This window comes from Vidua macroura, chromosome 32, assembly GCF_024509145.1.
Source record: "Vidua macroura isolate BioBank_ID:100142 chromosome 32, ASM2450914v1, whole genome shotgun sequence".
In the NCBI taxonomy this organism is placed as follows: Eukaryota; Metazoa; Chordata; class Aves; order Passeriformes; family Viduidae; genus Vidua; species Vidua macroura.
In genome coordinates, this window is record NC_071602.1 from 1,187,720 (window position 1) to 1,211,638 (window position 23,919).

At 52.2% G+C, this 23,919-nt stretch overlaps 2 protein-coding genes across 2 annotated transcripts in view; both read left to right on the top strand.

Annotated features, from left to right (window-relative positions):
- The first annotated feature begins 568 nt into the window (after nt 1–568).
- LOC128820939 (histone H3-like centromeric protein A) lies at nt 569–3,098 on the top strand. Its single transcript, XM_054001779.1, is given in 4 exon segments — nt 569–723; nt 725–759; nt 1,607–1,698; nt 2,910–3,098. Coding segments are annotated over 4 exon segments (360 nt in total). The 5' UTR covers nt 569–679.
- Nucleotides 3,099–8,024: 4,926 nt separating this feature from the next.
- LOC128820940 (uncharacterized) overlaps nt 8,025–23,919 on the top strand; it is a 34,360-nt gene continuing 18,465 nt past the window's right edge. Inside the window, exons 1-2 of the mRNA XM_054001780.1 lie at nt 8,025–10,855; nt 14,798–14,896. Of these exons, the coding sequence (XP_053857755.1) occupies nt 8,025–10,855; nt 14,798–14,896 (2,930 nt within the window). The remainder of the gene's footprint in view (nt 10,856–14,797; nt 14,897–23,919) is intronic.

Sequence of the window (23,919 nt, forward strand, 5' to 3'; positions counted from 1 at the left end):
ATACAGGAGGGGACAACTTGGAACCATGCTGGTTCATACTGGGAGTGTCTGGAACCACACTGAGGGCAACTGGTATCATACTGGGAGTAACTGGGATCATAGTGGGATCATTCTAGTAGGGACAGGAATTGACTGGGACCATTGGGGATGTAACAGGGATCATACTAGGAGTCATGATCATACTGGACTCACACTGGGAGTGACTGCAAAGCATTAGAATCATATTGCAGGGGAATGGAATCATACTGGGATCATTCTGGGAGTAACTGGAACCATGCAGATGACCGGGAGCAACGGAAACCACACTGGGAGTGACTGGGATCACACCGGGACGATAACTGAGACTACTCTGGGAGCACCAAGGCGCGGGGTATCGGGGGCGGGGTTATGCAGATTTATGCTAATGACCCCGGCCGGTGGCGGCACCATCGAGTCGCGGAGTCCTGCAGCGCAGAGCGGTCGCGCGCCCCAGCTGCCGCGCGGAGGGAAATGGCGTCACGAGCAGCGCGGCAGCGGCGGATCCCGGCCGTGACGTCACTGGCTGGGAGCAGGAGGGGGGGTATGGGGGGCCCTGGATACCTCAGTCCGCCCTGACTCCCCCTTCCCCGGCCTCCGGGTCCCCTCCAGCCCCGCCGGACGCCTGGACTCGCCCTGACCCTGCGGTCGACTCGGCTACACCATGCCTCGCCCCAAACCCACACCCCGACGGCGCGGCGGTCCCCCGGCCCCCCCCCCCATCGCCCCGGCCGCGGGCACGCAGTGAGTGAGGAGTGGGGGACTCCCCTTATAGACACCCCCTATGGACTCCCACCACTGTTGTCCTCTGCCCCCAGCCTGTGCCCTAGACACCCCTATAAGCTTCCATCACCTATAGTCACTCCACACTCCCTCTCTCCTATAGCCCCCTATTGCGGCTAAACCAGGACTCCTGAAAACTGACCAGTATGATCAAGCAGAAGCCGTTTATTTTTTACATTACACACACTTTTATAGATTCTACAAACTACTAAGATCACACTTTTTGATTGGTGCCTTTGTCTTGTTCCCTCATTCTCTGCCTCCATTTCTCAGCGTCTGTGATTTGTTACCATGCAGGTGTTCTACAGTCCTCTGTAATCTAGTTCTTGTGATCCTGGTATGTGGTTTCTCAACTTCTTCATTCTTCATTCTTATTTTAGGACAGTTTATGTCTCAGTAACCTTGATGAATTCCACAGTGCCCTGAGAAAATTCTAGTAAGAACAGTTACAAGCGGCATGGCTCGTGCACACTGAGGCCTCAGTTGTTCAGATACATTGCTACAGCCCCCCTACATCCTGTTCCTCATAACCCCCCATACTCCCTGTCCCCTATAACTCCCCTATATCGGCTGTCACTGTAGCTCCCTATAGATCCCTCACACCTGCAATGTCCCCCCAGACCTTACAGATCCCTTATAACCTCCACAGCTTTCCCTTTGTCCCCCAGGCCCCTACAGCCCCCCATAGATCCCCTATAGCCCCCTGTGTTCTGTCAGGCCTTTTAGATCTCCTATACCCCCCATCTGTGCTCCCCAGGCCAAACAGATCCCCTAAAGACCCATAGACCCCCATCCAATGCCCCTGCAGGGCGCCACCCAGGTCAGCGGGCATTGCAGGAGATCTGCAGGTACCAGAGCAGCACCCGCCTGGTGCTGTGCCCCAGCCCCTTCGCCCGCCTGGTGAGAATCCCCCACATTCCAAAATGAACACTCCTGTGCCCTAAAATCCCCAGACACTCTTGATTTCCCCACCAGAACCTCCCCAGTGCCCCCCATGGACTCCCAAACTCTCCTGGGACCACACAGATAATCTCAGATACCCATAAAATCTACTTTGGGACCCCCAAACCCCTCCAGGACCCCCCCCCCCATTTCACCCTAGAACCTCCGGCATTGTCTGGGATCTTCCAAACCACTCGGGATCCCCTCTCCTGGGATCCCCAAATCCATCCCAGGACATGTCAGATCAACCTTCTCGGACGCTGCAACCTCCCCCAGAGCCTTCAAATCCACCACCTTCAGCTTCCCCACAGGACTCTCCCAAATACCTACTGGGACCCTTCAAACAATCCACAGGACCCCTTAAAATCCAACACCAAATCCACCCTGCGCCCCCTGAAATCCAACCTGGAATCCTCCAACCTCCCCTTTGACTCCTTCCCAAAAATCCACTGGGACCCTCCAACCCCCTGCAGACCCACCAAGTTACACCCCAGAACTCCAGATAACTACCTGGGACTCCTCAGGACCACCCCTTTCCCCCAAAGTACCCCTTGAACTCTGTTCCAGCCCTCCCCATGTCCTTGTCCTCCCCGTCCACGTGATGTGGTGGGCCTGTCCTCTCCCAACATCCTTGAATATCCCCCAGTGTTCTTCTGTGGTTCCAGACATCCTTGTGTCCTGCCACCTTCAGAGGCTGCATGGATTGGGTGTTCCCTGTGCCCCTCCCGCTGTGCTGGCACTGTCCCTCCTGTCCCATCAGGGTGTCCCCAGGGGAGTGTCCCCATGTTCCCATGGCCGAGGGTGTTCCCAGGATGTTCCCAGAGTGGTGCTTCCCCCCTGCCTCCCACCTAGGGTCTCCACAGGGTGTCCCCATCATGGTGTTCCCACATCCACCCTCCCCAGTGTATCCTCAGGTGTTCCTGTCCCCTGTGTTCCTGTCCTTGGGGTGTCCCCAGAATGTCTCCAGGGTGACAACAAGGGTGTCCCCAGGTCCCTGGGGTGTCCCCAGGGCAGTGTCTCCATGTCTCCAGGGTGTCACCGTGGTGGCCACCCCAGCCCAGGATGTCCCCAGTGCCCCCATATCCCCTCCATGTTGTCCCAATGTCCCCGCACTCCCTGTGACCCCGATGCCCCCACGTGCCCCCCTCCCCGCACCCTCCCTGCTGCAGGTGCAGGAGCTCTGCCTGCTCTTCACCCGCGGGGTGGATTACAGCTGGCAGCGCATGGCCCTGCTGGCACTGCAGGAGGGAGGGGTCAGAGGGCCCAGGCGTGGTGGAGGGGGTTCACAGAGGGGCTGGAGGGGTCCTATGGGTCCTCCAATGGTATCCAGGGGACTAAGGGGGTGGGGAGGGGGCTGAAGGGGATCTCATGGGTGCTGAGAAGGTTTCCATGGGGGTTGGGGGAGGGGGTTCTGTAGGTGCTGCAGGGGGGTCTGTGGGTGCTGGGGGTGTCTCTGGGGGGCTGAGGAGATCCAGGAAGGTCTCTTTGGGTGCTTGGATGAGGCTGAGAGGTTTGTTGGGTGTGTGTGTGATGGGAGCTGAGAGACCCATGAGACCCTCATGAGATCCCCTTGAGAGACCCTTGTGTGAGAGACCTCAGGTGTCCTCCAGGTACTCCAGGACTCACCAGAGGGCATAAGCCCCCAGGAAGGGCAGGTAGAAGTAGCGGTACTCAAGGACAATGGTGACAGTGATGGCAATGGCATTGCATAACCAGCTGAAGGCCCTGAACTGCAGCACAATGAGCCTGTGCCCAGGTGTAGGGGTACATCTTCCGACCAGGGTCAAAAAACTGCCTCTCCCCCCAAGACGAACTCCACAAAGCCAAACACCATCCAAATACCCCATATCCCTCTAAATGTCTCCCATATTCCCCAAATACAGCTGGGTACATGAGTCTCACCTGAACCTCAATTATAAAGCACCTCATGGTGGTCAAAGAACTGCCCCTGCATCCCAAAATACCCACAAACCCTCTCTAAGCTGCACAAATACAGGTGGGTGTAGGGGTCTCACCTGGGCCTTGTAGGCGAGCAGGGTGATATGGGCGATGCTGTACAGGGTGAGGTACATGGAGAGCTGGATGGAGTTCCCCAGTCTGATGTGGTTCCTGAAAGCACCAACCCTGTGGGTGCCCCATAGAGACCCCCAAAACTACCCCACAGACCCCCTGCAAATGCTCTATAGGGACCCCTGACTGCCCCACAGCTGCCCCCGTGCCTCCCAGTCACCTTCCCATACCCTCCGTGGTACCTGTGATAGAAAAGCACTTGCCCAGCAGGATGAGCATGAGGAGGAAAATGAGGAAGCTGATGGGGTGGAGGGAGCAGCTGGAATGGCGATATGGGGAGGGCTGGGCACCCCCCCTTCATCACACCCCCCACACGAGGATCTGTGCACCTTCACACAAACCACATGTCGTGGTTTGACATGGAAGTGAATTTTTCCAGGAAGTTGGGTCAAACCAATCAGTGGTCAGGTTTGGATATTGGCACCTGGAGTGACCACTGAAAGTATGGACACGCCTCTGAGAACACAGGGGGTTAAAAGCAAGAACTCCCAGGAGAACTGTCTCTTTGGTTCCGGTCGTCAGAGAGTGCAGACTCTCCCCTGCCCAGCCATGGGCTGGGTGCGGGAGGGGAAGCCATGCGGCCTTGTCCAGGTAGGCCGAGGGGCTGAGGGTCTGGAACCGAGCCAGCTCCTGCGGACGGAAGGGTGGAGAGAAGCAGAGATGCCTTTGTCCCCCCACAGAGGGAAAGAGACAGAGAGCCTGACGGCACCTGGAAATTTGCCAGCAGAGGAGAAGGAGAAAGCGGGGGGATGATGCCCAGTGTGAGAGTCGAGAATGCTGAGCAGAGATTTCAGCTGTCCAGGGAGTCTGAACTTTTAAGCCATTCCTGGGAAATTAAGGCTTTGTAAAATATTACTCCTCCTCGATTTATAGTGGAAGAGAGACAGTCTGGGACCTGAGATGTTAGAAGAAGAAATTTTTAGGTGGGAGGATATGATGGAGTAGCTTTTGGCTGGACTTTTCTTGTTAGCCATAGACTGAGCCAAACACTCCTACAATAGAGACTGCATTTTAGGGGGATGCAGTGGTGACCCAAGGAGACCTCCTTCAGCAACCAACAGCACAGGAATGGCAAGGACAGAGAAAAGCTGAGGAGGGAATGGTGATGCCCTCTGTCTTCAGGAAGAAGATGATCTCTGTTCCTGGACCCTTGGCCCCAGGGGAAAATGGGGGGGATTGTAGTCCCAAGATGAGAAGCTGAACTGTTGTCTCTTTTAGTCCATGGCAAAGCATCCTTAAAGGAGCCCTATGAGCAGTCTGTCCATGCACGGTGGTGAGAGCACTGTGACATGGAAAGGAGAGTGTCACACTGGCAAATTTTCTCAGGGCGGTTGCCATGTGTGACATGGAAACACAGGAGGTGGCAATTGTGTTTCCTGGGGGGGGGGTCTATGGCGCAAGAAAGACTCCTCTCTCCCTTGATAGACTAAGTATTGATTATCTGAAGGGTGGCAGCTTGATCAGGAATCCCGGGTGATGTTTCATGGTGGTTGATTTGGAAATTTGGAGGAGGAGGGGTGTTTTAGAGGGTCTTCATCCTGGATTTAGTGTGTGTGTGTGTGTGTCTTTTATAGTAGTAGTAGTTTAATAAAGTTTTTTCCTTTGTTATTAAGCTTGGGCCTGCTCTGCTCTGTTCCTGATAACATCTCACAGCATTTATTTGGGAAGATGTATTTTCATGGGGGCGCTGGCATTGTGCCAGTGTCAAACCATGACACTCCTGTACTCCCCCAAGCCCCTTATTACCTCCCATGACTTCAAAGTGCCCCTATGCTCCCCTATACCCCCTGTACTTTGCTGTGAAAGCCCCCCCAAACTCACCCAGAACCCCCAGCCCCATCAAATTTCAATATGCCACTTTGACCTTGACACCTCCCAGTCTCTGAAGATCCCCCAAATCCCAATATAACTTCCCCAGACCCTGATGTTCTCCAGTCCCTGCAGCTGCTACTGGACCCCACAAACCTGCCCATAACCCCACAAGCCACTGTGAGCATCTTGCAGGTGGTGTGGAGCAGCTGCCATCCCTAGACCAGGTCTGGGGGGACTGGGGGGGTGAGCACAAGATCTCTCAAAGCACTACCTCCCCCCAGGCTCCCTTGAAGCTCAGATTTCCCCCAGCTGCTCACTGATGAATAATGGGAGGATGACAATGAGGACGAGGAGGAAGGATCCTGTCTCCAGGATACCTGGGGAAGGTGGGGGGCAGGGTGAGAAGGGGTTCACCCCATGAAGCCCCCAATACCCACCAGGGTATCCCCAGACGACCCCTGCATTGCAGCCCCACCATCATTCCCCATGTACCCCAACACCTTCAGCTTCCTCACACCTCAATAACCTCAAATATATCCCCCATACTGATGCACCCCAATCCTTCCAACCCCCCAACCCCTAAAGAGTCCTCCAGACCCTCATATACATCCCCATCTCAATGTGCCCCAATCCCTGCAGCCCCCCAGACCACCATAACTCCCTATATAGCCCCAGACCCTGATGTACACCAATCCCTTCAGCCCCTGCAGAGCCCAATAAGCCTCCTCAGACCCCCCATAACCCCCAATATACCCCCCGATCTCGATGCACACCAGTCCCCCTCGCACTGCCTTTCTCCCCGGCCGCGGCCGCACCAAACTTATCAACCGAGAGGTGCCATGTCCAGAAGGAATCCCCGTTGGTCAGCACCATCTCTACTCCAGCTCCAGCCCATCGCCCTGTGGGGGGGCCGAGGGCTTCCCGGGGGCAGATGGGGGGTAGTCGCCCCACATTTGCTGAGGACTACACACCACCAGCGCTCGTGCACGGAGCGCAAGATGCGGCCACTGCACAGCACAGTCCCCGCAGCCCCTCCCAGCCCCCCCTAATTCCCCCATGCAGCTCCCCAAAATAGTCCCTGCATAGTCCCTGCAGCCCCTCAAATCCCCCAAGCCCACTTATAACCCCCCAGACCCAAATATGCCCCCCCATTCTGATGGACCCCCATCTCTCCAGGCACCCACGTTCCCGACAGGGCCCGCCCTGAGTGTTTGCCCCGCCTCCTCTCGCAGGGCTCCGCCCCCAGCACGATGCAGCACGGACCACGCCCCTACAGACCACGCCCCTGGCACGGGACATGTCCTTGTGTAGGCCATGCCCCCAGATCAGGCCACGCCCCCTGCACCGCAGCGGGGCAGAGCCTCTGTCCCAGCTTGTACTGGGCAGTACAGCCCAGTACAGCCCAGTACAACCCAGTACAGCCCAGTACAGCCCAGTACAACCCAGCACAGCCCAGTATAGCCCAGTACAGCCCCGTACTGCCCACTAGCACCCTGTAGAGTCCAGTATAACTCACTACAACCCAGCACAGCCCACTATAGACCAATATACTTCAGTATAGCCCAGTATAAGACAGTATAGCCCTGTACAGCCCAGTATTTTCCCCGAAGGAACCAAAACCAGGTGGTTCAGTCTGAGGAAGTGGAAGAGGAACAAAGAGCAGCACGTGGCAGCAGGGGGACGGCGCGGGGGGGGCGCGAAGAGGCTTGGGTGTCCCAGGGACCCCCCAGACTCCGGGAAGTTGACCCTGCTGTGTGGACTCGTACCCCTGCCAGCCCCTCGGGGACCCCTAAATCCGTATAGGCAGGGCCCTCCCCCACCGACGTCACAGGGAGGTGGGTGGGGCAGTGGTGCCAAAAAGCAATACCCCAAACTTCCCGTTTCTAACCCCAAAATCACCCAAAGCAAAGGCAGTGGCACGGTGGGAACTTGACGGGGAGCAGGGGGGTCCCCAAAATCCCTGGGGACTGGGGGGCAAGGGTTCCTTGGGGTGTGTGGAGGTTCTTTGGCCCTAGGGGCGGTCCCTGGGTTCTGAGGGGGGTGCCTGGGGTGTGTCTGCCTGGGCTGTGGATGGGGGGGGGGTCCTCTGGGCCCTGAAGGGAATCCCTGGAGTGTGTGTGTGAGTCCCTGGGGAGTGGATGAGGAGTCCTTGGACACAGAGTGGGGATCCTGGTGTTCTGGTGGGGTCTCTGGGGTGTGGATGAGGGGTCCCTGGGGCCTGAGTGGGGTCTTTGGGATGGTGGTGGAGTCCCTGGGTCACAAGGGGGATCCCTAGGGTGGTGGGGATCCTTGAACCCCAAGTGTGGTCCCTGGGCCTCGAGGGCGGTCTGTGTGGTACCAAGGTCACGCCTCATCCTACTCTCTCCCCCACTGCATCCAGGATCTCCACAGTGTGAGTCAGGATGTGCACCCCACTGCTGGTGACACTGGTGATACTGGTGATGGTGCCTGCAGGGGTCTCTCCCTATGGCTTCCGCAACTGCATCCAGGCGCCATGGGACCCTGGGCTGTTCCGCTGCATCCAGCGCTTCCTGAGCACCGTGGGGGCTGCAGTGGGTGACCTCCCCTCCACTGCCACATCCCTCAACCTCTCTCTCAATATCTTGCGCCAGGTGCCCCCTGGTGCCTTTGCCCACCTGCCGCAACTATACATCCTTGATCTGACCCACAACCAGCTGGAACTCCTGGCCCCAGGGGCTTTCTGGGGGCTGTCAGCACTGGCCCACCTAGACCTGGCCCACAACAACATGTCAGTGCTGGCCACAGGTGTGTTCTCTGGGCTGGGCAACCTGAGCACACTGCGGCTGGACCACAATCCGCTACAGAAGGTGGCCCCCAGGGCTTTCCAGCCACTGGCTGCACTCAGCATGCTCTGGCTGCGGGATGGCTGGCTCACCGCACTGGAGCCTGTGGCCATGGCTGTGGGGAATCTGACGCACCTAGACCTGCTCGACCTGTGTGTCAACATGCTGTCAACACTGGGCCCAGGGCTGCCGCCCACGCTGAGAGTCCTGCACCTCTGCAACAACTCCCTGGGAGCTCTTTCAGGGGCCACCCCTGGGGTGATGCCCCCAGGGCTGCGTGTGCTCGACCTGTCCTACAACAACATCTCAGACCCTGCACCACTTGCTCACCTGTGCCTGAACAACCTGACACACCTGCACCTGGCTGGGAATCCGCTGAACGTGGTGCAGCTGCTGCACGTGGCTGGAATCTCCCCACGCCAGGTGGACATGTCAGGGCTACAGGTGGGCACAAGCGGCCTGGAATACCTGTGCCAGCAGCTGAGAGGACAGCAGCTGCAGAAGCTGCACCTGCAGCGCATAGGGCTCACATCAATGCCTGATGGGGCTCTGGCCAAGTGTCCGGTGCTGGGTGCCCTGGATTTATCTGGCAACCGGCTGCGGCAACTGGGCTGCATAGGGCGGCTGCTGAACCAGGCACAGCATGCAGCACTGCATGAGCTGGTGGCTGAGCACAACTTGCTGCAGCGGCTGCCATCGTGCAATGGGACCCCGGTTCTGCGGCAGCTGCACAATGTGTCCCTGCGCTTCAACCGCATCCTAGTGGCTGGTGCGGGTGCTTTTGACAATGCACCAGCACTGCAGCAGCTGCGGCTGGATGTGAATGAGCTGGCACGGCTGGATCGCGCAGCTCTGCGTGGACTCCATGACCTGCGGCACCTACGCCTTGACAACAACCTGCTCACTGACCTCCTGCCTGGCTCCTTTGCTGACCTGCACCAGCTGGAAGACCTCAACCTGCGCAACAACCGTGTGGCCGTGCTCTTCCCTGGCGCCTTCAAGGGGCTTGATCACCTGCAGACCCTTGACCTGGGGGGGAACAACCTGCGGCACTTGGCAGCCAAGGCATTCCAGGGCCTCCCGCGGCTTTGCCGGCTTTACCTGGACCGCAACCGACTGCTGGAGGTGAGAGTGGCTGCATTCCAGCCGGTGCAGGTGACACTGGGTGTGCTGGACCTGCGTGCCAATGCTCTGCGCTACCTGAGCCGACACCTGCGGCAGCTGCCACCTTTCCGCTACCTGCATAAACTCTATGACCTGAAGCTGCAGGCACAGCAGCCATATGGGATGCATGTAGTCCCACAACGCTTCTTCCAGGGCCTCAGTGCCTTGCGCTCGCTCTACCTGTCACAGAATTCGCTCTCGGCCATCCCTGCCGATGCCTTCGATGACCTGGCACAGCTGCAGTACCTGACGCTGGCTGACAGCAATGGCGGGATGGGCCACCTGCCTGCCGGCATTTTCAAGAACCTGAGCCGACTGCGCAGCCTGAACCTGGAGAGTGCAGGACTGCGCAGCCTTGGCCCTGAGGTCTTTGGCAACCTGACACAACTGAAGGAGCTGCGCCTGGCCAAGAACGGGCTGCGTACATTGGATGTGACTCTGGCCACCCGCCTCCCCGCCCTGCGCTATCTGGACCTGCGCAAGTGCCCACTGAGTTGCAGCTGTGCCAATGCCTGGCTGCCTTCCTGGCTGGCACATGGGCCCGTGCAGGTGGTCTACCTGTATAACTACACCTGTGGTGAGATGGGTGGGGCCTCCGCATACCTGCATTGCTTTGACACGCGTGTGTGCTACCTGGACATGGGGCGGTACCTGTTTGCAGGAACAGCACCAGCTGTGCTGCTGCTGCTAGTGCTGCCGCTACTGCACCACCATGGGTACTGGCGCTTGCGCTACCAGCTGTTCCTGCTGCGTGCGTGGGCACATGGGCGCTGGCGGCGGGAGCAGCGGCGCTACACCTATGACACCTTTGTGTCCTACAACTCCGGGGATGAGCAGTGGGTGCTGGAGGAGTTGGTGCCTGAGCTGGAGCGCGGAGCCCTGCGGCTCTGCCTGCACCACCGTGACTTTCGCCCCGGCCGCGCCATAGTGGACAACATTGTGGACGCTGTGTACAACAGCCGGCACACGGTGTGTGTGGTGAGTCGCGGGTACCTGCGCAGTGAGTGGTGCTCACTGGAGATCCAGATGGCCAGCTATCGCCTCTTTGATGAGCTGCGCGATGTCCTTGTCCTCATCTTCCTCGAGGACATCCCTGAGGCCGAGCTCTCGGCCTTCCACCGCATGCGCCGTGTGCTGCTGCGGCGCACACACCTGCGCTGGCCCTCCGAGCTCCCTGCACGGCCCCTCTTCTGGGCAAAGCTTAGGTGTGCCCTAAGTGGGGGGGAGGAGGACGAGGACAGGGAAAGGGGGGGCAGGGAGGAAGGGTGCCCTGGCACATCTGGGACCCGTGGGGAAGTTCTTCCTCAGGAAAGCAACTTTCTGCCCCAGAATTACTGTTTTTTATCTGGGGAAGGTGTCCTGTGGAGTGGGGGTGATGGCAGCAAAGAGGAAGAAGAGAATGAGGAGAGGAAGACAGGGGAAAGGGAGGGAGGCTGCCCTGACAGGACCAGGACCACTGTGGAGGTTCCCCCTCAGGAAAGCAGTTTTCTGCCCCAAAATCACTGTCTTTTCTCTTGGAAATATGCTCTGCACAGTGGGGATGAGGGTAATGAGAAGGAGGAGGAGGAGGAGGAGGAGGAAGAAGAGGAGGAGGAAGTGGGGGAGGAGGAAAAAGGTTGCCAGGAGAAACAGAAGCTGCTCTAGAGCAACCTCATCCTGGTGTAATGGGAATCCCCAGGCACATTCCCAATCAAAAAAAATGTGGTTTTGTCCCAAAATCCCTGGTTATCCTCTGAGAAATGTGCAGTTGGAACGATAGTAATAAGGAAAAGAGGGGGCAAGATGGACCTCAGTTTTCAGATGCAGCAAATGCTTCATCACTCAGTTCCTTTTCCCGGCATGTGGGAGCTGCAGCTCTTGCACATCTGGGTCTTCCTGGGCACACACTGCTGCAGCTCAATCGGCTGCTTCTGCCCATAGCGGCACCCTCAGGGCTGAGAAATTCTGACAGCCTACGGGAGGCACCCACCAATCCATTCCACCACACACCATCCTGACCCCCAACTCAGCAGCTCCCGAGCCCCAGTCAGGTCCCTGCCTTGCTCCCGCCTGATCCTCACCAGCAGTACCTGGCTTGGCTGGCAAACCAGAGCATGCTACAGGTGTCCGGACCGGCCGGCGCTGTGGGCTCATGGCCACGATCATGGGGCTGTGCAGCCCAGGGAAGTCCTTCTGCAAGTGCATCAACTGCTGTTCCAGAGCAGGATGTGGCTCTGCCTGCTCTGTCCCAAGAGACCAAAGCTCCACTCACCTCTCGGCCCTGGGGTGCTCAGGGATGTCCCTTCCAAGCCCGCCCTCAGACAGCCAGAGCCCAGCAGTGCCAGGCCAGGAACAGCCTTCCCTTACTGCTGGCCAGAGGGCGCATGACTGTCAAGGGCCAGCAGTGAGCGATTGATGCTAGTCTCTCCCACAGCCCCTCTCCCCAGTCCTTGGTGACCCAGGCTCACTCCAAGCCCGCTGGGTCAGTCAGGCTCACCTTGGCCACACACAGATTCCCAGGAAAGCCAACAGTGGGGTTGGTCCTGCTGCTTCATCTGGATCTGTGAGGTCAGAGATGGCTGAAGCTATGGCTCCACATGCCCCTGGGGAGGTTGTTTGGAGCAAGTAGTACCAGCGCGACCAGGACTCCGTGTTTCCCATGGAATGGGTCAGTGGATCACACTGGAAGATGGGGCAGGAGTAGGAGAGGAACCTGGCATGCTGTGAGCATGAGCCATACACCTGGAGATGACAGAAAGAGCAAAGCCAGGGAAAGCATCTGGCAGGAAGGTGTAGAAAACCCTCTCCCTTGGAGAGGTATCCCTTGCATGGGCTATGATAAGATCTTCTCAAACTCTCTTGGATTGAGAAATCCTCCTTGGTCATGGTGAGTTCCCAGCATGCTATGGAATCCCATGTAGATTCGTTGGGACCAATTGGTTTTTCCTCCTTTTGTACCACCCCTGCTTTTCCCCATAAAAACCCCAGTTTCTGCCCTGTTGAAGAGGGAGCTGTCGTCCCTAGCCTCCTTTGCAGGATGCTGGAATAAAGGCTACCTCTGTGGAACTGCTATACCATGCTCCTGTCTCTTTGTCCCTATGTTGGCCAGGGTACACCTCGCAAGGCAGCGCTGAAATCACTGCTCAGAGCTGAGCTGCCTGCACCTTGCTGAGGTTACCCGGCAGCTGAAGGACTGCCTGAGACCCCTAGAAAGTCGTCTCTTGCGGGACCTCTCTCTGGGAAGGTTGTGGTGTCCAGGTCAAGCCAGGAGACCCTGACCGGCCACCCAACAGGAAGGGACAGAGTTATAGAAAAGAATCAGCAACTCCCATGTTTAGTGGTGGAGGATGGTACAGCTGGTCGGGTTTCCACGGCCCTGGAAAAGCATACAGACAAGTCTAGATTGATGTGAAAGCGAGGTACACAGACATTGAATAGAAAAATCATAAACTTATGCTTCTATAGTTATAAGCAAGAATATGCTTTAAATAAGTAAGAAACTGCATTAGATAAGATGATGAAGGGTTTTATAGCACAGTAATGTAGTAATGTGATTGTATAGATTAAGCTAAAAGTTTAGATGTTATAATAGAGACATATGTGTGTGCATGTAATAAGACCTTCTTGGACAAAAGAATCCAGATTGCAGTAGAAAGAAGTAAAGATGACAGGTCAGGAAAGTAAAACATACTCTGTGGCGACTGTCCCTTGGATTAGAAAGTTATATACTGTCTTGCAACAAAGAACTTGTGACCATCTCAGACTTTGGCCGACTGCTAGCTGTCTCACAGCCTTTGAGACTGATGTTATCTAAGCAATAAATCGTTCTTAGTGTGATCAGGGTCCCATCCCTTTGACTTATGTGACGACAGCTACAACCCAGCTTTGGCAATATGAAGATCATCTTTTCTTCTCCCTACTGACCTATACATTGGCTGTGGAAACACTACAGACAGATTTGAAAGACTTGAGCAAACTAGAGAGGAAATGTCCCATACTCTGGTCCATACCGTATGGACCAGAGTCTCTGCTATTGGGAGCAGTCAAAATCCTGCTCAGGAGAAGGGAGACACACTATGAAGTAACCTGTGGTTTTAACTGTGTGACCATGGAAAGGACATGAGGAAGTGGGATTGCAAACCCATCTCTGCCCCATCAGCACAGGTGAGTTGAGAGGAAGAACACCACCACAGAAAACTCATCAAGGATAAATCTTCTCCAGTTTCCACTGGGCAAGTCCTCAGACAGAACAGATGGGCTGATGTTACTTCTGACCCTCTTGAAAGGACCTCCAGGTCATATTTACAAGAAGTGAGCAACGAGTACTATGATCAGAGCTAGAGGAGCCCTGACTCCATCCAGGTGGAAGAAAGGGACCATCGGATCTATTGGAGAATATGGATCCAATGGCTGGTACAGCAGAACCACAAGAGTACAATGCTTTATTTGACACCAGTACCTGATGTACCCAAATGCCATCAATATCTGTAGGGATAGAATCCATCTCTATTTTTAGTATGACAGGGGAATCCTAACAGCTGACTGTATTGGAAGCTGAAGTGATCCTGACTGGGAATGAAGAGCAAAAGCATTGTGACTGGCCCAGTGGCCCCATGTAGCCTTTGCAGAAGTTACCTCAGGAAAGGATATTGTAGGGATACATCAGAAAACAGAAGGCAGCCCTGTGAAGTCCTATGTGATAAGTTGCAGAAGTTACGGAGGGACAAGGTGGATCAAGTCAGGTTGCAGAGTGGAAAGCTGTCCAACTGACTTTGGCCATTGCTGGATATCACTGAATGAGATAAATGGCCACTGACTCATGCATACCAGTAAATGCTCTGTGGAGGTGGCTGGACAATGGAAAAAGATCAATTGGCAGTGCAAAGGGAAACCCATCTGGGTTATTGAATTGTGGCAAGACATTACTGTGGCAGCAGCTCTCTGGCCACAGAGAGAAACAGACAACTTTCCCAGGCTTTTCTGGGAAAAGTCTGTGAGAAGATCAACGAAAAGAATGAAAAACAATTCTTATCTTAATTTTTTGCACCTGTTGTTGTGAACGTGGGCTTGTGTGTGAAGCGTTCAGATGCTAGAGGACGGTGGCTGCCACTCACCTGCCTGTTGGCTTCACGTTAGCATACGTATGGAAGGAGTTCCTGGACAACTTTCCTGTGCTTCTACCTAGTCCTCCTGCAGCCCTCTGCTGAAAATCTTGTGCTTCCCTTTAGGCTGCAAGATGCAGAGAACTCGATGGCAGCTGCAGAAGACGAAGGTATTAGAGAGACCACCAGTGAGTTTGATGTGGTTTACGTGGCGCAAGAGGAAAGGTGCACTCAAGGCTGGCTTTTACTCCTACAGCCCATTGCTACGGGAGCAGCTGCTGAAAGATGTCAGGAGACTTGTGAGAGTGAAAAATGGGATGGCACATCTAGCTGGGAATGGGAGTGCCAAGCAGAGTGTTGTCCATTCTTCCGAAGCTGTTTGGGGAAAGAATGCTTTGCGTTCCGCAGAAACCTGCCACAATGAACGTTTAAGAAAGTGCATATGTCCATGTTTAGAGATGAACGCCCACGGCTGCACGTTACATTTTCAAGAAGCAAGAGCATATGCAGCTGCCTATGCTTGTGAATGGGCAGCTGCTGGATTTTTGCAATTGCCTTCACTGCGCACAAAACCCCGGTGCTCTGCTGCTTCGTTCTTCGCCTTCTGTGATCTGCACACGACTGAAGCTGAGCCAGGCTATTCAGCTTTGCCGCTTTTCAGCATCTGTGCTACACATGTGCACTGTGACATCTCTTGAGATCTTTTGGCTTTTCCCAAACATCAATAAAATCACAAGTTGCCTCCAGTACTTCTGACATGGCTGCATGTAATGCTCCCCGCAGCACTTCCCTGTCTCCCAGGAGCTTCTGTGGACAAGGCGACAGATGAGGGAATTCTGCCAAAAACAGGGTTTTCTTCTCTCTGATTTTGTCTTGCTGACCATTTTGCTATCTTCGGAGGAGCTTGTGCTTGAGGGCAGAGGGGAAGTTGATGCTGATCTGGCTGGGAAAGTCAGTGCTACTCCTTTCACCATGGTAGGAAGAAATTTGTATGCACTGGGGATGGGAAGGTCTGTAGTATTTTACTAGGGGCACTGGAGAGTTTTCTTGGGAAAATTCTATGGTCAAGGGGAGCAGAGCAGGCAATTGCCTTTTTGGTAGATCCCTGCAATTCTCTGCTTGGCAGAGGTAGGATCACGTTTCCCTCAGCAGGTGCAGGATTCTGCCAGTGCTGAAATAATAACTCAGAGAAAGCAGCTGCCCCTGTGGGATGGAGGACAACCCCTCCCTCCCTAATTTACTGTGTCCAGCATAGGACCACAATGGTCAGACCTTAATTACTGTCTGGTGAGGTCTTCTCCTTGTTTCCAGTAGATTAATTTCTGTCTTACACGTTTCCACTTGCCACATCTCATGTTCCTTCTTAATTTTGAAATCTTTCCTCACTGCTGGAACAAGGTTTGCCATCTGGAAAGGCTGCCAGGGCTGTGTGTCCATGGGAGCATCTGGAGAAAGAGGCTGCATGGTAGCCCAGGATCCCATTTCCCAGCAAACTTCACCTCCGAGGAGGGGGGGACATTGCTCCCAGCAGCCCTGGACAGGGGTAGCTGGGAGCCCTTGGCTTGGAGAGCTGAAAGTGGGGCCAGGATGGAGGCAACAGGTGAGTTCACAGGTGGGCACTGTTCTTTTAGCTTTGCTTTCAGTACTAAAACATCAGGTTACCTCGGGAAGGAGAGTTAAACACAACATAACAAGTGCTCTGTGCTGATCATCCCAGTGGACTGCTGCAGAACAAGGCACCAATGGCAGAACTTCCGCACAGTTTTCCTTCAGCTGCTGGTGGCATAACCAGGGAGCATCACAGAAAGGCTGAGCTGCTGCCCCCGCTGGGTTTGTACCAGACCAGCAATCTCAGTTGAGTTTCTAATGCAATAAATCACAGCTCCTTCAAAGCACTCCCCTCCTACCCTTTTTGTGCAGTTTTGCTTCCCAGAGGCACATTCTGCATTGTTCCCCTGTGCTGGGAAATGAGAGTATCCAGCTCAAAGATTCATTAGCACAAACACCTTCTACCATGAAAAATGCACCATTGAGAGGGACAGGGTTCTGTGCCCTGGGGAGAGCCCTGCCAGGCAGTCAGGCATGTGGTTTTATAAAAATTGGAGCTACAGTTTGAAGCAGTTTAGATTTTTACCACTCAACTGTAATGTCCCCTTTACAGCATTTATCCTTTGGAGCTGGATAGAAATGGACTCTCCCCCTGGTCTGCAGCCATTCTTTTGTGTTGGCAGCAGCTCTAATTATACAGCAATTCACCTTAATTAAACCAATTCTTGTGTAAGTGCACATGCAGACAATGCACCTGAACAAATGTCCTGACAAATATTGTCACTTTCAAGGCATAAACCCACATCAAATCCTTAATTGGAAAGTCAGATTGTAAATTGCTGCAGATTTTTAGCCTTTGTTCTTCAAATGATTGAACAGGAGTAATGGCCAAATACCCTGAATGCTCCCAAAACCTTGGCTGAATTCATTTTCTTAGCTGCTGAGGCCAAAAGATGTTCTTTGTTTAGGAAAAGGGAATGATGGAGCATTCTTAACTGTAACATTTGTCAGGCTGCTCTAGCGGGTATCAGAATGGCGGACCAAGGTAGAGACACCAAGTTCCCCTTCTGGAGGCTGGGTGACTTTGTGCAAATTGCTGGATTATTTGGCGATTCCTGCTGCCATCTGCCTTGCTGTTTGTCCAGAAAATGCTCCCTAAAGCTGGCACTGTCCATCGTGTTATGCCATGGGCTGCAGCTCCACCCTGTAAGCAGTAATGCAGCCAACAGATGGTGCTGGCACACATGGCTGCTCCAGGTTTCTTCCCAAAATGCCACACAAGCTTTCTGCAACTGGGGATCCAATTTTTATTATTCCTATTTTTAGGGAGCTGCTACAAACAACAACCTTTTTACCTTTATTTCTCTGAGCCAAATTATTCTCTGGGACTGTGTGTGGTGTGTGGGCAGAATTCTTGCCAAAGGGATTTCATATCTCCACTTTGGCCCTTCTACAGAGTTTGATATAGAGGAAATAAGTTTGACTATGAAAAATTCCAGGTTCTGCATCATTAATTTGTCCTCCAGTGAAAAAAAAAAACTGAAGACCTTGAGACAGTGGAGCAAGGGAAGAAAAAAAAAAAAAGAAAAACTAGCACTGAATTCAGAATTTCCTGCTGTTTGTAAAATGTGTTTAGCTGGGAGGTGCAGGGAGACAAGATTTCCAATCCTTTAATATGTATTGACTTCCTGGTGGTTCAGCTTTGTGCTGCTGAATGCTTGCCTTTCTGTAGATAATCAAACAGGCTCTAGGCATAGAGCTTTGTGGGGAAATATTCTGCCTTGTGAACCCAGCTAATAAAAGCAGAGCTAATTAAGCATGTAAATCATGCCCACATCAATTAGTTACTAACATGTTCCCTTGGCACTGGCTGTGACGGGCAGGGGGATTTGCAGGATCCCTGTGCCCGGGGATTTACAGGAGCCCCGTGTCCATGCAAGAGAGACGGCACAAATAGGGTGGTGGGATGACGCTGGCATGGTGGCTGGGAGCTGAGGGTGGGATGCAGGGTGGCAGATGCTGAAGCAGCTCAAGGCAGGGATGGGGACAAAAATTACCCAGACACTGCATGGCTCCATTTACAAAGGGATGTGACTCCATCCATCACTTCCTAAACTGATGGAAACACTTCTCTGGAATAGAATGGTTTGGGATTTGGCCCAGGGTAAATCCAGTAAAAGGATGTAGCTCTGGATTAAAACACATTCCCAGGAGAAGGGACAGAATCTGCCCCACTTGCTCCTTGCAGTCCAGGTTCAGCCCTGCAGGCCCCTGAGATGTTCAGCAGATATGTGGGGACATTAGAGTGTTTGATTAGACTTTGTGGGCATGTTGAACATTTCACAGCAGGCATGGAAGCAAGCTGACTGCACAGTTGGAGAAAACAACGAGGGCTTGGCCTGTCTGGGGGCAGAACTCAGGACAAGTGGCCTAGTGTGATGAAGAGCGAAAGAGGAGTGAAAAACCTTTCGCAAATGAGGTAACAAAAAATGTATTTTGGCAGCTGGACATGTCTGTGAAATCCCAGGCAAAATATAGGTGGGCTAAAAATTGCTGCCATCTTCAGGGACAGTGCTAATCCAAGGTGTGCATGCAGAACTAAGATTTTTTCCCCAGGAGCAATTTTTTTTTTTCTTCCAAGCCGCCCATCAGACTGCACCGGGTGGCATCCCTGCACATCCCTGGCATGTGCAGGAGGGCCCAGGGGAGGTCCTGTCAGCTGCCCTGGCTCTCCATCTCCCTCACATTCCCAGAAACCCTGCACAGGCACACAGCAAGACCTTGAAAAGCATCCAAAGGCATCCACCTCACTTTTCATTAAAGAGAACAGAATTAGCATCTGGATGGATCCCAGGCAGGGATGGGAGCACAGGGGTGGGAGCAGAAGGAAGAGCAGGCTCTGGGCTACAGGGCCAGATGAAGGTGCTTCTGGAGAGCAAAGGTTGGGTGGGAAGCCACAGACAGCAGGGTACAAAATGCTGAGCTATTCCAGATGTCTTTATTTTTCAATTAAATAGAAAATAAAAGTTGTCCTCGCCCCTTGCAAGATCTGGGACCATGAGGTTAAAGAACACATTTTATCACTGCCACCTGTTTGAAAGCAGGAGCCTGCAGGCATCCTCTGAGAGCAGGGCTCACTTTTCTGAATGCACTAAGCTGACCTTTGCTGCACCAGGCCCAGGAATTGCCTGCTCACCAGGACTTGGGTCCAGGCTGTCTTCTGCAGCCAATGCCATGCCCTTTTCTGCCTGGAAAGCAACTTCTTTGGCTCTGGCAGCAACTCATCCTCCTTCTTGGAGCCGGGCCAATGCGCAGCCACAAACAGGAGCAGCCCTAGCATGAAGGAGGAGGAGGCCTGTGATGAAACTGTTGGACCATTCCCCTGGTTGGCTTCAGTCTGTGCTGCCTAGACACTTCATTTGTTGTTTCACACCTTACTGGCAGGGCAGGAGAGCTGACGGTTTCTGCTAGGACATGGTGTGAGTGCTGGGGACAAGCTGCACTACAGCTATGAGTCTAAAATGAATTTTTTCCCCTTGTCTGCCATCAGTCAAGGACTTTGCTATGACAAACTCTTGGGTACTAACAGACCATCTGGTAGCGGTGGAAGAAATAGCAGAGCAACTTCCAGTAGCTCTGGGCAAATTCAGTTAGATTAAATTAAATAACCACAGGAGCTTGTTCACAAATTTTTGTCAACTGAAGCTCAGAAGACAGAACGAAGAGACTCCCCAGAAGCTTCCTTCAACCACAGATCCCAAGAGAACAGGATCCAGCTCTGTAGTGACAAGATCCATGCATCTTCATGGAAATACAATGGAGTCAAGTTCATTACAAATCAAGGTGTCAGGCAGGTCCCACAGTATTTCCTTCCTTCCCACAGCAGAGTCTCCACACTGTCATGAATGCAGGCAGCTCTACCCTTTCCACCTCCTGCTGAAGTCATGAAAGAAGTACCAAACATGCCAGCATGGATGTGTACCACCCTCACCCTGCGCCTCCAGGTGCCCTCCAAAAAATCCCTGGTGCCTTCAGCAGAATTCTAGGAATGAGCAGAGAAGAGGAGCCTGCAGAAGGTACTGACAGACTCTTTGGTGTTGAGTCCCAGATCAGGGATTTGTAGCCCACAGCTACCACTTGAAGGAAACACCTGAGGAGCAAATGTGTCCCCCAAAGGTACCTGCTCTTCACAGGCAGATGGGAGCAATGCTCCTCTGGCTATGCTGAGACCTGCAATTCTCCTGTTCTGGAACAGATCTTTTGAGTCACCTTGAGGAAGGTATTTAATCTCCCCGTGTTTCCATTCTCCAAGTGAAAGACAGAAATAGCAGCACTGCCTTCCTTCCAGCAGACTAAGTGTATTAAATATTGTGAGGTGATGGTAGTCCTGGAAGGGCCTTGAAGGAAGAGATTTATTTGAATGCATTTGTTGTGCATTACTCCCTCAGCCCTGAGTTTTAATCTTCTTCTCCTTTCCATCATTGTAACCTAAATTTCCTTGAGCTGTCTCACCAGAACTCAGTCTCAGTTTAATCCCTGCCTTGTTTGAGTGATTTCTCCAATTTCTCCTTTAGCAGATGATGAGGTTTATGCTAGCCCTCATCCCTTCTCTCAGTCTATCCCAGGAGAGCTGCAAAAGCTCCCTCCACAGGGAGCACCAGTGGTTTATGTGGGAGCTTGTGCAACTTTTTAGGATAATCCCTCTTCTGTTTTTCCAGTCTAGTGATGTGTGGTTCACAGCCTTTTCCAGACCTGCTGCACTGCCTCATGCTGGTGGGGGGGTTGGACGGAACCTTTCCACCAAAGCATCAGCAGCCTGTGACTCCTCTTGGCTCCCTCGGGATGTTTTGGTCTGGGCAGAGGTGCCTGGGTACCCCTTGCTCATGCAGGTGGGAACCCTGTGTTTCACAGAGGTGCATCTGGCAAGCTGGGCGAGCAGCATCATAGAATCTGGGAATGGGTTGGATTGCCTTGGGAGGGACTAAAGGATCATCCAGTTTCAATCCCCACAGACAAGGACACCTTCCCCTATACCAGGTAACTCAGAGCCTCATCCAGCCTGGCCTCAAACAATTCCAGGGGTGGAACATCCATAATTTCAGTGCTATGTTTGGATTCTTCCTGGTTTATTAACTTCCAGCTTTTTTGACTGTTTTTTTTTTCCTAGCAGGATTATTTGATACTCTATTATCAAACAAATCCTGGCTCACATAGGCAGAAATGTGCAGGAGGCATATCATTCCCAATTTATTAGCTTGGTTAACATGATGTTATCGAGAATTGATTGTAATGCTTAGTGGCGTTAACAGTGCCTTCCTATCATAATGGCAACATTTATTGCCAGGGGCACTATTTGTGCAGCAGTTGTGTTACACCACAAATAATTCTATTACGTACATTCAATTTGTATCATTACACATAACACAACTGTGCCTGCTGCACCATCTCATACTTCATTAATGCTTGAGGCAGAACAAACTCACATAAGTACCGTTCTTGGCACTTTTCATTGGAAATTATATTCCACTCATTATTAAAATGTAGATCAAAAATGACATTTCCTGACTATTAAAGATACAGAAAGAAAAGTCACTGCTGTATTAATAAAGAAGACCAAATAAAATTCATTACTCTGAAAATGTTCACTACAAATTTAAGGAGACGCTATTAGGTTTGGTAAACATCAACTATGATGACTCTTATTTTCCTGCATTTCTCTGCAAATTTCCAGCAATTCTGTGTCATTGCCTCAATAAAAAGCACTAGCATAAGTTGCCTAGAGATGCTGTGCATTTTCCACTTCTGGAATTGCTCAAGGCCAGGCTGGATGGAGCTCTGAGCAACCTGGTCTAGTGGAAGGTGTCCCTGCCCATGGCAGGGTGTTGGAACTGGATTAAGGTCCCTTCCAACCCAAACTTTTCCATGATTCTATGAGACTGTCCCAGGTAGCCTTCCAAGAGAAGCAGATGGTAACACATAATAGAATGGGACATTTCACCACAGGAACATGAAGTTTCTTTCACTTGGGAAGTCTTCTGGGTGGGATCTACTCCAGACAGAGCACAATCCCTGTCATTTAATCCAAGCTGCAAAGACACTCTAGAGGAACATGCACACATCTCTTAAAAAACTCAGCAAGAAAAAAATGCATCTTGACCCACACAGACAGCCCTTGTTTGAGGAGGTCTCCATCCTCATGAAAAAAAATCTACCAGGTGTCAAATTAAAGGGATTTTTTGGAAGCATTTATGGGCACATGACATGACCTGTGCCATGCTGTGGGAAGGGATATCAGAGAGGTTTTTTGTAAAACAAGATACCAGGAGGTCAATTGTTGCCCCAGCTCATGGTGACAAACTCCTGTTTGTGTCAGCCACTGAGCAGGGATATGGAAGTCTAAGCCCTATCAAGGATTAAAGGTTAAGTCCACTTAGCCTTGTTAGGCAGCTGTATTTGGAGGTTTTGAAACAATTCAGACAGCAGTGAGGTAGATTTAAATAAGTGAAAGAACTTTTTGGCATTTCTAACAAGCAGGAACATTTTCAGCTTTCAGTACAGGATGAGGCGAGGAGGGCAGAATGTGTATTGGAAATATTTGCACATATGATATTAAAGCACACACGAATCACATTTTTGTGAGACACATACAAAGACACAAGACTTGGGCCATCTCTAACTTAGGACATAGCTAAAAATAATAGAGATTTTGAACATATTTTTGAAGAACTCTCGAATGGCAGTTGAAAGGCAGATGAAGTGGCTATTTTTACCTGGCAAGCTTCCATGCAAAATTTCCTGCTGATGCAGGCTCAGAGAAATGGAGATCTGAGAGGAGGGGGAAGAACAAAGTGCCATAAAGCTTTCTTGGATGAGCCTTGAAATGTTTCTGCGAGCTTCTATTGCAAGGTTTATGAACCTTCTGCTTGTTAACTTCAGTTTTGCTCAGTGTTTTAACCCTGCTTTATCTTCTGTGGTCCAGATGACACATTTACACATCTTTAGAAAATTCAGTGAGATGCTCTTCAAACAATGTGTGACTTTGCATTAGCGAGGGCAGAAACTTGATGGTTTTACCTCAATAGATAGAAATTTTTCAATATGTCTATAGAAAGTGCTTTTCTGTGAAACATTCTCTTTGGTTAGATCATGCAAATTTAGTGCTGACTGGTACATCCATAAGATGAAGAGTGAGAATAACTCTTGAGTGTTTCATCATTTGTCTCTGCACTGGTCAGAAATGGTCAATTGAGCTCCAAACTGTAGAAATTTAGCAAAAGGAGTTGGACACTCAGAGGATAAAAATAGAAAAAAATGCTTTTGAAGGATTTTTCCTTGCTAGTGCTCCTATGTTGACAAGTTGCCTAACAGGTATGAAACTGGAATAATCTATTGAGGGCACATATGTGGGTTGTGCTGCTGAAGCAATTCTTGATTTGCAGTGCATTTAAAACGATAGTGTTTTCTTTATTTACCCTTTTCTTTCCCTTCAGAGAAGAACTGAAAGCCCCACGTCACCCAAGATCTCTGGTAAAGTGTCCAACAGAGGACAGCCATGGTCCTCATACACCTCAGGCTTGATGCACACCAGCATCTTCCCATCTCCCTCAGGACCTGAGCACTGCCCTAGAAAAGCTGTGAAAGTGTCAGCAAAGGTGCATCAACCTGGAGCCTTCTTCATTTATCTTTTGCCTTTATCTTTT